This window comes from Bactrocera latifrons, unplaced genomic scaffold (genome assembly GCF_001853355.1).
Source record: "Bactrocera latifrons isolate USDA-ARS-PBARC rearing strain unplaced genomic scaffold, ASM185335v1 scaffold_87, whole genome shotgun sequence".
NCBI classification, from domain to species: Eukaryota; Metazoa; Arthropoda; class Insecta; order Diptera; family Tephritidae; genus Bactrocera; species Bactrocera latifrons.
The window spans coordinates 1,200,177-1,214,097 of record NW_017537567.1 but is presented as its reverse complement, the minus strand read 5'-3'; the positions used below and the strand labels follow the sequence as shown (position 1 = coordinate 1,214,097).

General features: G+C 39.1%; 1 protein-coding gene across 1 annotated transcript; it reads left to right on the top strand.

Annotated features, from left to right (window-relative positions):
• The first annotated feature begins 639 nt into the window (after positions 1-639).
• Positions 640-12,119, top strand: LOC108977308. The gene is made up of 8 exons (XM_018946918.1): positions 640-1,039; positions 1,124-1,956; positions 2,026-2,613; positions 3,631-3,750; positions 8,694-8,988; positions 9,058-9,783; positions 9,908-10,020; positions 11,409-12,119. Exons 1-8 carry the CDS (start codon positions 814-816, stop codon positions 11,997-11,999), a joined length of 3,492 nt encoding a protein of 1,163 aa, XP_018802463.1. The 5' UTR covers positions 640-813; the 3' UTR covers positions 12,000-12,119.
• Positions 12,120-13,921: the final 1,802 nt, after the last annotated feature.

Below are 13,921 nucleotides of genomic sequence, written 5' to 3'. Positions count from 1 at the left end.
GTACCCTTATTAAAAAAAAAGCAGCTTTATTGAGACGAGTCGAGAAAAGGCCATATCATTAACTTATTTTTTTAAATATTTTCATCAGTTGAAGAGGTCGAAGGTCGTCCAAAACGAGGCATATCTTCACCGATCTCTTTATCGTCTTTGAAGGCTTTGTACCGCTTGTAGACTTGTGGTTTTAACAAAGCTGAATCGCTGTTAGTCTTTTCCAAGATTCGCAGGGATTCCGCACACGAAATTTGGTTAGAAATACAAAACTTCAGACAAATTCTTTGTTTGATATTATTATCCATTGTAAAATCGAACTGTACTACCGATATGTATCGGCTTAAGCAGCTGCTGTAAACGGGGAACCCGGGAATTTAATTAAAATTTCCGGGTACTTTTTTGTCACAATATATGAGTATATATACCGATGTACTATGTAGTTCTATATCATTAACTTTATAAGCACAAGAACAAAAATTGAAGTTTATATGCTTAGAAATACTATCCCCCTTTGTCTTTCTTCGTATTATATATGCAAATCCATTTCGAAAAAATGCCTTCTTAATTAAAATTGACTCAATGAATTGATTAACATTGTTGTAAATTGGAAAATTACTATTTCATTTCGAAACCATAAAATTGCATACAAGTCCATTGTTCCATTCAGTTCAGTGTTAGCCGTGCTTTGGAACGGCAAAAATTGTTTGAGAAGATACCTACAAGAAACAGCAGTGGTACACAGTTATATCGGGATAAGGAATTCCATATAACACATTGGGATTAACAGTGCAAAAGGATAATTGTGCAAAGTGAAAAAAGAAAATGTCGGCTGCCACGGAAACAGTGCAAGAGGCCATTACACAGGCATCGGCCAGCGGTGGCTTGGGTGCCTTGTGGACCTCATTGATTGGTGTGGTGGTGATTGCAGCCTTGTACGAGTACTGGCGTCGCAGCTCGCGTGAATATCGCATGACCAAGAATATACCCAGTCCGCCAGAGGTACCCGTTTTGGGTAATGCGCATTTGGTGTTCGGCTGTTCGAATGCAGGTGGGTAACTGGAAAGCTTTTGCAAATAATTCACTACGTTTCGAAAACTATAACTTTTTAAATGCTCGTCTTTCCCATTTGCAGAGGTTGTGGCCAAGGGTAATGCCTACTTGGAACAGTTAGGTGAAACATTGCGTGCTACGTTAGGTCATGTGCTGGTGATATTCCTCACCAACCCCAATGATATTGAGATCATTTTGAGCAGCAATAATCATTTGGATAAATCGGAAGAGTACCGTTACTTTAAACCATGGTTCGGTGATGGTTTGCTTATTAGCAGCGGCAGTCACTGGCGTCACCATCGCAAAATGATTGCGCCGACATTCCATCAGAGCATTTTGAAGAGTTTCGTACCAACTTTTGTGCAACACTCCAAAAATGTTGTGGAACGCATGGCTAAGGAGGTGGGTAAAGAATTCGACATACACGATTATATGTCACAAACAACTGTGGAGATTTTGCTCAGCACCGCTATGGGTGTGAAGAAGGTACCGGAAGGTAATAAGAGTTTCGAGTATGCCAAGGCCGTCGTAGATATGTGCGATATCATACACAAGCGACAAGTGAAAGTGTTGTATCGTTTGGATTCCATCTACAACATGACGAAAATGCGTCAAAAGGGCGATAAGATGATGAACATTATCTTGGGCATGACCAAGCGTGTCGTTATGGATCGCAAGGCAAACTACAATGCGGAGGGTAATGCTATTGTTGAAGAGATCGATGATTCGGCAAAGAAAGCAGCCGCTAAGAAGGTCGGTGGACTGCGTGACGATTTGGATGATATCGATGAGAATGATGTGGGCGCTAAACGTCGCCTAGCGCTGTTGGACGCTATGGTAGAAATGGCTAAGAACCCCGAGATCGAGTGGAACGAGAAAGATATTATGGATGAGGTGAACACAATTATGTTTGAGGTAAATTGCCGTCGGTTTGTGTATATTAAAAAACGATTTTGCTAAAAATTTCGCCTTTAACCATTATAGGGACACGATACCACTTCCGCGGGTTCTAGTTTCGCGCTCTGCATGATGGGCATGCACAAAGATGTGCAAGAGAAGGTCTTAGCAGAGCAAAAAGCTATCTTTGGTGATAATTTCTTGCGTGACTGCACCTTCAACGATACCATGGAGATGAAATATTTGGAACGTGTCATTATGGAAACGCTACGTATGTACCCACCAGTGCCGTTGATTGCGCGTCGCGTCGACAGCGATGTGAAATTGGCATCTGGGCCGTATGTTGTGCCAAAGGGCACCACTGTGGTGGTACTGCAATATCGCGTACACCGACGTCCCGACATTTATGCCAATCCTGACAAGTTCGATCCCGACAACTTCTTGCCCGAACGCATGGCCAAACGTCACTATTACAGTTTCATTCCATTCAGCGCCGGTCCACGTAGTTGTGTTGGTCGTAAGTATGCCATGTTGAAGCTGAAGGTGTTGCTCTCCACCATCATTCGTAATTACACGATACACTGCAATGAGACCGAGGCCGATTGGAAGTTGCAAGCCGATATTATTTTGAAACTGGAAAATGGTTTCAATGTAGTGCTGCAGAAACGTCAACCGGTTGTGGCGTAAATGGGTGCTGAAGAATTCTCATTTCTTTACTTCTTCTTAATTTTTGTTCTAATACCTATGACGAATTAAATTATAATTAGCTTTGTAAGAGTGCACATATTTTTGCGATTATTTTAAGTAGTTCACCTTCCGAGAGAAATATATTTTCAGATAAGCCAAACTTTTTGAGAACCGAGACAGCGTAACGGTCGTGAGGAAACGTTAGGAAATGAAGCCAATTGTGATCGATGAAATTAAACGATTTTTTTTAAGTGGAGAAGGCTTATCAAATTTGCCCTAAATATTTTTAATCAAAACAGATTCCCAAATTAACTAACTAACCCTAGTGATAAGTGTGGAGAGTCAAAACTAACCAAAAACAAGTAGTATAATAAAAAGCAAGCGCAGTAGAAAGCTGAAAAAATGGAAATTTATTTCGCGTTTCATTTACATTTGCGCTTTGTCGCACTTGTTGATTGATTTCCAAATCAGATCACAGAATGTATAAAATATAAAGCAATCGCATATTTATAAGCAATTCCCTGGTGTGGAACTTAGAACCCGCAAGACTTGTAGGTCGCCTATAATATAGGGAGCGTTTGTTATGCCATTTTATGTCTTTTATTATGAAAGCGTCATTCACAGCAGATATGTAAGAACATCGTAAGAATAACTAGAGGATCTGCTAATAAAAGAATTACACTCACTAAAGAAATAACTCACTCTCAGTCTTCGGTGCGACAGAGTGATTGAAAAAGATGGGCTAGCGAACTCGCTCGACGAAATGTGAGTAGGGGAACTCCACAAGGTGCAGGTCTCTCTCCTCTTCTATGGATCTTGGTCGTTAAAGACCAGTTTAAAAATCTTGAGGATCGTGGCAGCAATCTGTCTATGCAGACGATGTACAAGGTGTAAATTGGACTTTTAGAATCTAGCGCTTCTTTGTGACACCATCTATATGTCGATACAAAAACTTCCTTTACAATATTGTGATTGGACTAAACGTGGTGTTTAAAATTTGATTAGGAAACGACACGACAGAGTTTTGAATGGAACGTACCGGACGAGGTGAAACCCAATAACTCGCCCATGAAGGAGTCAACAGTAAAGCCAATGTTGATTTGTTTTTATGATTCCAAGGGTATTGTAAGCAAAGAGTTTGTTCCACTTGGCCAAAACGTTAATCTGGTATTCTACGTACGGCGTTTGGTGCGCCGTATTCGACGTGTTCGGCCCGAATATCGCGAAGATGAAAGTTGGCGTTTGTTTCACGATAATGCGGCGTCTCATCGATGGAGGCTTGTGACCGATTATTTGATCAAAAATCACATTTTAACCATTAACCACTCTCCGTAATCACCTGATATGGCTCCGTGCGACTTCTTCCTTTTCGGAAAAATACATTTGCCCATGAAAGAAAAGCGTTATGCAAGCGTAGAGGACATTCAAAAGGCTTGCACCGGCATACTGGCGGCCATGTCCTTATAGCTTTTCATATAGAAAGTAACAACATTTTTTGCTATAGAAATCAAAAAGATAAGTAGTTGAAATAGGAAAAGTAATGGACATAGCGATATTCAGAACCAGGTATGAATACCTTCTAGATATAAATAAAAACAATTTTAGTAGCGGAGAATTATACTATATCAATCTATAGCAACGGATCTTAAATGCATTACAGAGTGTATACTTCGCGAAATTTGATATCTTTCCCTCCATACATCTAGCAAAGAATTTGGAGGTATATACATACGTTAGAAATGCCATAGAGATAAGCGAAATAATTTGAACACTAACTGACTATCTTAGCACAAATTACCAAAACTTCACAGATTACTCTACAAATAGCTGTCTTTAGATCAAATTTTAAGAATTGCACAGATATAATTATATAATGTCAATTGTGAACCACTCTTTATTTCAAGTGGTCTGCTATTCTTAATATACGGAGATATGAATCTTAAGCAGTGTTCAATGCAGTTTTCTAATCTTATTATTTATTATTATTTGGCCATTATTTGGCGAAAACTGCGAACTTTATTCTGGATGAGTAGATATTAAGATATAGAAAAACGCGAGATTTTGGTCGTGTTGATGAACTGGTTTTTATGTCGTTTAAATTGGGGATATTAAAATATATTCGGCTTGTAACTGTTCATATGAATTTTAACCCATTAATACTATTGAAATAATCGCAATACAAGGTGCTTTCCAAAGTAAACTCGACCTTTTGAATTTAGCGTCCCCTGGTGGCGCCATCTATATGTCGATTGATGCCTTGGAATCTGCTATCTTTATCGATTGTCTAGTGAGAATTTCATGACATTTCAATGATTGAAACTGAAGTTATTGCCTTTTAAGTGTCAGTATGTTTGTGTTATCGGTGCGAAAGTGAGCTTCGAACAAAGAGCCAACATTAAATTTTCTTTTAAAATTGTTAAAACTTTTACCGAAACATTGATGAAACAAGTTTATGGTAATGATTGCCTTTCCCGTAGCAGAGTGCACGAGTGGTTTCTATGTTTTCAAAGTGGTCGTGAGGACATAAATGACGATCAACATGTGGGCCAATCAAAATCCGTGATCACCGGAAATTCCATCGAAACTGTGCTTGAATTCATCAAAAATCAGCCGAAATCAGGGTTGAAATTCATGGAAATGGACATCTCCAAAACATCGATTTATGGCATTTTGACCGAACATTTGGGCTTACGAAAGGTGTGTGCACGGTTTGTTTTGCACAAATTGACTGACGACCAAAAATTGCTCAGATCGTTGACCGATTATTTGACCAAAAATCACATTTTAACCATTAAGCACTTCCCGTACCGATTTGGCTTCTTCTTTTCGGAAAAATGCATTTGCTCATGAGAGGAAAGCGTTATGCAGACGTAAAGGCCATTCAGAACGCTTGCACCGGCATACTGGCAGCCATACCGGCCAATGAACTAAAACAATCGTTCGACATGCTTTTGGACCGTGCAAAAAGCTGTATTGAAGCAGAAGGGGACTATTTTGAATAAAATAAATTTATTTTGCCGCAAAAATCATTTGTTCTGCTTTTTTTTAAGTCATATTTACTTTGGAACGCACCTTGCAGTAGTTATGTTTAAAGGAAAGTGCCTGAGTATCTCAGCGTCGTAACAAATAAGAGACATCCGTCTGCAACCGGCGGATGCAGTGTAATATGTATGGCTCATCCTGGATAGGAAGCTGTCATGGAAGCCAAATATCGAAGAGAGAGAGCAAAAAGGCATCGATTGACTTATGCTGCTGTAGAAGAGCCATTATGTTCTATGGAGTATTTTTGTGTTGGAGGGCTCTAGAAAGACCACACTGCAAGTAAACTCAAGTTCAAGTGTGCGGTTTAGTTCAGAGAAGCGACAATTCACACAGATAGAAGAGACAGTGCGTTTAGGGTTGTTCGAAGACTGCCTAACCTCGCTAATAAAGCAACGAGTGTATTTGTGATAATACTGCCTGCCAGGCCACAGCGCAATCAATAGTAAAGCTAATGAGCTAGCAAGAAAAGGCACCCTAGTAATCGGTAGAATGGGAATGGATTGGTGCTCCCGTATTCTCTTGTGTTCTGCTACTAGATAGCTGGGCTTAGCGGAAGCTTGGCCAGCGAAGGGCCACCATCGATACATTCGATGTTGTGAAAGCCTTTTGGCTAAATATCGATCGCAAGAGATCTAGTGATCTTTTTGCTCTCTGTAAGGCTAGCCTGTCCCTCGTTTTGGGGCTTTTCACAGGCCATTGCACTATTGGCGTCCATGTTGTTAACCTGGGAACCTTACCAGACGCCATCTGCAAAAGTTATATGGAAAAATATGAGAAAAAACTCAACACTTCATTCTTATCTGCACCGCGTTTGGGAAGTCAAGGCTTAGACACTTGGAAACGCATACTTTCAAACATCTCACCGAAATGGCGGCACTTCTTCTTTTCTATGGCTTCAGAAAGGACTACATACAGCAATATGCGATCTTTGATCAGCCATCTAAATTCAAAATAGTATTCTATATTTATGACAAAAAGTCAAACTTTAACTTATAGAACCAAAAGAGTAACAGACGAAAAAAACATTACAATCAGTATGATTGACCCCCGAAATAAATAGGCTCAGTTTACGATAGTGTAATGAAATGCTGAAAAATTGTATAATACATTTTTGCGAGAAATTAAGCTTTTCTAATATGATCATTAAATAGTGAGAGGAGAAATCTGTGTCTTTCAACACTGAGGATTCAAGTTTTGGGACTCATCTAAATTTTAGCTCTCGGCAGCTCAGTGTTCCAGATATTTTCAGGAGTGAGGTCTTTTTTGGAGGATACTCACAAGAGAACACATCTCTATCTTTTAAAGCTTATCATTCTCTAATTAGATAGAATTACAATAAAGTGATGAAGAAATATTAAAGTATTTGTTAATGTCAATATTTAGTAAGGACTAAAATAACTAAAGAAGCATAGGTATATGTGGAAAGGTAAGCAAAATTTTTAATATACCATGAAAATCACTCTGAAGAAAATTGGATTACTATTACTCTTTTTCGGTCGGGTCTCCACATTACTGACTTGAATAAACTCTATATTTATACTAGCGTTAGCTTCAATTCCCTTTAACCCACTATTGTTTGGTAGCATTAAATGTCAAGTTTTATTATGCACTTTTATAATGGATTTCTCTTCATACACCCTTATACTTATTTCCTAATTTTCAGAAATATTTAATGTTTAAGCGTTAGCGATTTCATTTCCTTTAGTAACCGATTGCTAATAGGTCTGAACCACCCTATTAAGTATACTCTGTTTAAGTTATAGCAGATATCACAGGTAGATGGCGCTTAGAACAAATGAGAAACAGAATATTGAAAGTAATTAATATATCAACATACAAGAAATACAATTTTCTATATCCAATATTTTTAGGCTCTTCAAGTGTTTTGCGTCAAATTTCGTTTCCTGATGGGGGTCCACTTCTGGCTCAATGGGTATGTAAATAAGCATTTCTGTGAAGAGCAACCTGAAGAGATTCAAGAGCTGGCATTTCATCGAGAAAATGAACGAAGCCGTCGTAACCGTCAATGGAGACCATTATCCCGCCCTGATAACCGACTATTTGATACCTGAAATTGAAGCTCGAGATTTCGGCGATATTTGGTTTCAACAAGAGGGAGCGAGATTTGGTTTCTACACATCGCTTCAATCAATGAATTTATTGAGTAAACACTTCGGTGAGCAGATAATTTCGCGTTTTGGGTTGGTCGATTGACCACCAAGATCGTGTGATATCACACTGTTAGATTTTTCCCGACGGCATATGTAAAGTGTAAAGTTTATGCGGACAATCCGGCTTCGATTCAGGCCTTGACGCAAAACACCACGCGTGTCATTCGCCAGTTACCAGTCGAAATGCTCGAACGACTTATCGAAAATTGGACTCAATGGATGCACCATCTGAGAGGTAGCCGAGCCAAAAATTTGAAGGAGATAATTAAAAAAAAAAAAAATAAATAAAGGTGAAAGAATGTTATTTCGAACGATAATAAACATTCCCAATAAAATTTGAAGGAAGCGTCGAATTGAATTATCGTTTATATATTTTATGATCTCTATGGTCTTCAACGTTTGATTAATAAGGGTATTATTCAGGGTATAACAAGGCTTCTAATCTAGTACTAGCGCACTGGCAGTCCACCGCTAAACCACAACGACCCGACATGAGCTATCACAAAAGGCACTAAACCTCATGACATACTTATTAAGCATTGCAAATTTTTGCAATCAAAAAATACGTCATTCGGAGTGCGTATGCAAAAAAAAAAAAAAAAAAAAAAAAAAAAAAAAAAAAAAAAAAAAAAAAAAAAAAAAAAAAAAAAAAAAAAAAAAAAAAAAAAAACTTTGAAACAAATATATACATATATATACATTGTGGAGCTGCACATAATGTCCATATTTGTGTTTGCAAATCGTTTACCTTCAAATAGGCTATTTTTATAAGCGAAGAGACTTCACCCAAAATCAATATGCATTTACGTTGTCACACTTGCTCAGCCGCTGGAAACATTCTAGATGCATTAAAAGTGTAGCAATATTAAGTCTAGGCAAACAGTTCTTTGCAGCAGAAGCAGAAGTGCAGTAGCTAAGCGTACTATGGACTACACAAACGCAACCGCAACACAACATATTACCGGAGCAAAGGCGTACATCCTGACGAGTCCTTTCTATATAAGTTTGATCGGTGCATTGCTGGCATTAGCGCTCTATGATATTTGGTTTCGTAATACCGATGCTTATAAGAAGCTGAAAGGTATACCGGGACCGCCGGTGCTGCCCTTGATTGGCAATGCACATTTAATATTGGGCCTTACGCCCGCAGGTGAGTGATAAGTTTGAGCGTTTAATTGAAGCGAAAGATATAAATACATTTCATTTCTTTCATCAACAGAAATGGTGCAGAAAGCAATACAATACTTCCATTACTATGGCGAGACCATTAGCGGTTGCTTCTTCAATTTGATGGTAGTCTTTCTGACAAATCCCGCCGACTTTGAAATCATACTCAACAGCTCCGTACATTTGGAAAAGTCCAATGAGTATAGATTCTTTCAGCCTTGGTTCGGTAATGGTCTACTCATCAGCAAGGGCGATCATTGGCGCCTACATCGCAAAATGATAGCGCCCACCTTTCATCAGAGCATATTGAAGAGCTTTGTGCCGGCATTTGTGCAGCACTCGAAAAAAATCGCCAATCGATTAGAGGCAAAATACTTGGGACGTGAGTTCGATGTGCACGAGCATATGAGTCAGACTACGGTGGAGATACTGCTTAGCACTGCGATGGGCATGAGACAGTTACCCGCTGGCAGGGAATGTGCTCGCTATGCAGAGGCAGTGCTAGAAATGTGCGATATCATACAGAAACGCCAGGTCAAGGCGCATTATCGTTTCGATTTCGTTTATCAATGGACGCAACTGCGCAAGCGTTGTGATAAAATGATGAGCATTATTTTAGCATTAACGAGGCGTGTCATCGCAGAGCGGCGTGAACTTTTCAATTTGGAAACAGATGGCGTATTGGATCAACAGGATGAGCTAAATGAGCGCGCAAATGGTAGGGAGAAGGAAGGACTGCGTGACGATTTGGATGAAATCGATGAAGAGAGTGATGTGGGTAAGATTGATGGCAATTAAGAAATGTACCGCATATATTAATGAAAATGTTAGCTAATAATACAATTGCTAGAGAAAGCTGTAACTAATTTATTATATTTTTATAATTTGTTGTTTTCGTACAGGTGCTAAACGTCGTTTGGCTTTCTTAGATGCGATGGTGGAGATGACAAAGAATCCGGATATTGCGTGGACAGAGAAGGATGTGATGGATGAAGTGAATACGATTATGTTTGAGGTATGATTTGGGTGTTTATATTTGGAAGATGGATAGATAAAGGTGACGGAAATACATTTTTATTATCGTTTGTATAACATCATACAATTAGCAAGAAGTTGTGAGTTTATTTATAGAAAACTATGAAATCTTGAGACGAATATGCCATCTGATCAAATTTGAACCGGATCGGTGTTTCACAAAGTCTTTCTATCAAGCCAGTTTAGTTTGCAATGAAATTATTTACATTTGTGTTTTACTAGAATTAAGTTTAATAGAACTATTAAAATTTTAGCAGAAGGTGAATCAGGCTCTCCATCGCTTCATATTTTCGCTACTAGAAATGTTTTTGTCATCTCTCTCGTTGAATCTGAAAGAACGATTTCAATGTTATACGAAATGTGGTCACGAAAATATATATAAGAAATATCGGTATATACAGGATTTGTCCGGTAAGTAATAGGACTGATTTCCTTCCACCGCTGCTGGATTCGGTAAAGGGCGTTCCTAGCTAACGAACTGGTCGGCTGGTCAATTTTCTCCGAGTACCTGGAGAGTCAAGACAAACATTTTCGAGCGATGTGTTTCTGCGAGTGGCGCAAGCCGAAAATGCAGAGTTCGTTAGAGCAAAGGTACGCGGTTAAATTCTGTGTGAAACTCGGTAAATCTGCAACAGAGACGTTTGATACAATCAAGCAAGCTTACCTAGATGTTGCCTTAGCAAGAAATGGTGTGTTTCGGTGGCACCGGGTCTTTTTGGAGGGGCCGGGAAAAGGTCGCTAATAAAGCCCGTGATGGGCCCAAAAAAGGGAAGAATGGGCAAATTCAAAGTGAAAACGATCGAACACATCGCCTTTCTTGTGAACAGCTACTTAATCGAGGCCGGCAGGTGTGGTCCCCCGGACTTTTTCGTTTCCTTGCCTATAAAGGCGGATGAAAGACAAGCTTTTTCAGACAACAGAGGGGATCAAAGCAGCATGCACCTCAGCTCTCAAGGCTATTTCGGAGTGTGCCTTCCGTGACGCCTTCAATGCTTGGAACTCGCGCTTGCAGCGCTGAAGGAGCCTATTTTGAAAGCTTTTAAAGAATTGCAACGATTGGTTCAATACATTTTTTTAAATCGGGCTGAGCCGGAGAAACCCTGTACATATATTTACATTCAGAGAAGAAGAGAGGGGACATCGGCGCCAAAAACTCTCGGGCGCAGTGTGCTCAGTATGCTCCAGTGCTCTGCAACAATTTTTTGCAAATTTTTCTCGGAAAATTCACCACAATTCTATCCGAGCCATGGGTTTCCTTCTATAACCTTATATATAATAGTCTAATTCTTCCCATTATAGTATTTATTTAAAAATTATAACCAATGCTTGCTTCCCATCAACTCATTGTTTCTCATTCGCCTCCAACAGGGTCACGACACCACCTCAGCCGGTTCCAGTTTTGTGCTATCGCTGCTCGGTATACATAAAGATGTGCAAGCACGAGTTTACGAGGAGCAAAAACAAATATTCGCCGATGACCTGGGGCGTGATTGCACCTTTGCCGATACACTGGAAATGCAGTATTTGGAACGGGTGATTAAAGAAACGCTACGTCTCTACCCACCAGTACCGGTAATCGGGCGTAAAGTTAATGAAGATGTACGACTTGCATCCGGCCCATACACAATACCGAAGGGTACGACAGTTGTGCTGGCCAACTATGCTGTGCATCGGCGTCCCGATTGCTATGAGAATCCGGACAAATTCGATCCGGATAACTTTTTGCCGGAAAAAGTATCGAAACGCCATTACTACAGTTATGTGCCGTTCAGTGCGGGTCCACGCAGTTGTGTAGGACGTAAATATGCCATGTTAATGTTGAAAGTTTTACTCTCGACGTTGGTGCGTAAATTTGAAATACACTCGAATGTGGATGAGAAACAATTTGTATTGCAAGGTGATATCATTTTGAAATTGGCTAATGGTTTCAAGGTTGTGCTGACCAGACGTGAGGTGTGAGGAGCGCCGCTAAACGGAATGTTTTAATTTATTGCCAACTTTATAAATAATCATGTCAACCTTAGTTGTCTTTGAATTGTATATAAATATGGTTTGCATTTTTTAGTGGTCTATACGCAATTGTTGTTTTTGTATATATGTATGTATAGTTTCATTTGTATTTCACATAAATATTTATTCTGCAAATATTAGCATGAAGAAAATTGAATATGTTTGCAATAAACACGTTTGTATGTAAGTATGTATGTGGGCATATGAAATGAAAATGAAATGAATGGCTGTGAACCTGAGCGCTCATATGAGAGAGCTGGAAGATGGGCGCGGACGATTTCCGGCAACATATCGTCTTAATGATCAACGGTATTAAATTACAACGAGGCATTCACGACGAGTTCGACTCGCATTTCACGCTTACAGCCCGCGCAAACGCGCAGGCTCAGACTGAGGTGAGAAAATTTTCAAACCGCTCGAACAGGTAGTTTGGAAAATTCCATTATTTTGCAAAGGCTGAGATGGAAACCAACGCTAATGGCATTAGTATTATCGGTAGCCAAGGATGAAAATGAAATGTATGCGCACTTGCAGCCAGACATATTGGTACTCCTCAGTTGCCATCATTTTGGGGGTGATAAGTGTGTCTGTATGTATGCGTTTGTTTACACCGGCAAAACGAATGTGTAAATCGGCGTTGCGAATCGCGTTGGTGTGTATTATCGACAGATTATCGACAATTCGGCAAAGCGATGAAAATCGAATTTCCAATTTCGCAAGCCTTTCATTAATCTTGTTAAGACGGACGGAAGTAGGCAGATATTTAATTTTTACAATATAAATAAACGCGTATGTGTGTAGTATTATTTTTTATATTAAATATATATCTGAATATGTACACATTTGATTAGATTAAAAAACCTTTGGCTCATCGGCTATTATTGGGAAAGGAAAGGATTTCCGCAACACAATCCTTTTGCAATTTCACTGTTTCCCACTTTTACATGTCTTCTCGTCTCACTTTGAGGTATGTGTGCATATAGACACACATATCTCACATTTGTGAAAGTATTGTCGCAGCGAGAAACTACTTTCCTTGGTAGAAAGTGAAAATCTTTGATTGCTTATTTTTTTTTCACCTCCATTTTTTATACCGCGCGCGTATTCGAATGTATATGTCAAGGCAAATCTATACGTTGCACTCAATCCTTTGATTTGTGTAGTCCGTTATTCGTGAAGAATAGTACTTCCGTGACATGCAATTGCGTATTTACACTTAAGATTTGTAGCAGGAATTAGATTTCGCAAGAAGGGTAAGGCAAGCTGTCAGAAGAGGAGATGTGAATTATCACAAGACTAAATTATAAATGCAATCAGTATTAGTTTCATATCATATCAGAGGATCAGAGGTTATTTCCGGATTCGATTGTTTTGCACATCGAAAGAAAAATATTTAATAGACAGAAATTCGAAATAGTTCCCAAAGCTTAATTCATTTTGCAGTTGAAGGGGTGTGCCAGCATCGCAACAGTTATAATAGGTACCTGCCTATAGCATTGTGCTTACAAAAATATAAAGAGCACAAAATTGGTCCCAAAACATTTGTAAGCTTTAAGCAAAACTTTTATAATTCTTCGTTTGGATTAAGGAAGACGATAGAGTTTGATACTTTCAATGGTGAAAGATGGAAATAGTAGTGCGCTAATTGTAAAATCATCAAATAGATTTTGTATTGAAAACAGGCCTAATGAAAAACTAGTTTGGCAACAGATATTACACTTCGGCAATGCAATTTCAGCTCTGCCGGTATTAGTAGCTATCTATGATAGTATGCATACTTCTGGAAACACTAATACTACAAATGAAAAGTGCGTAATTAGTTAAAATCGGGAGGTTAACCCAGAGCATATTAAAATTATGGAGGGAACACT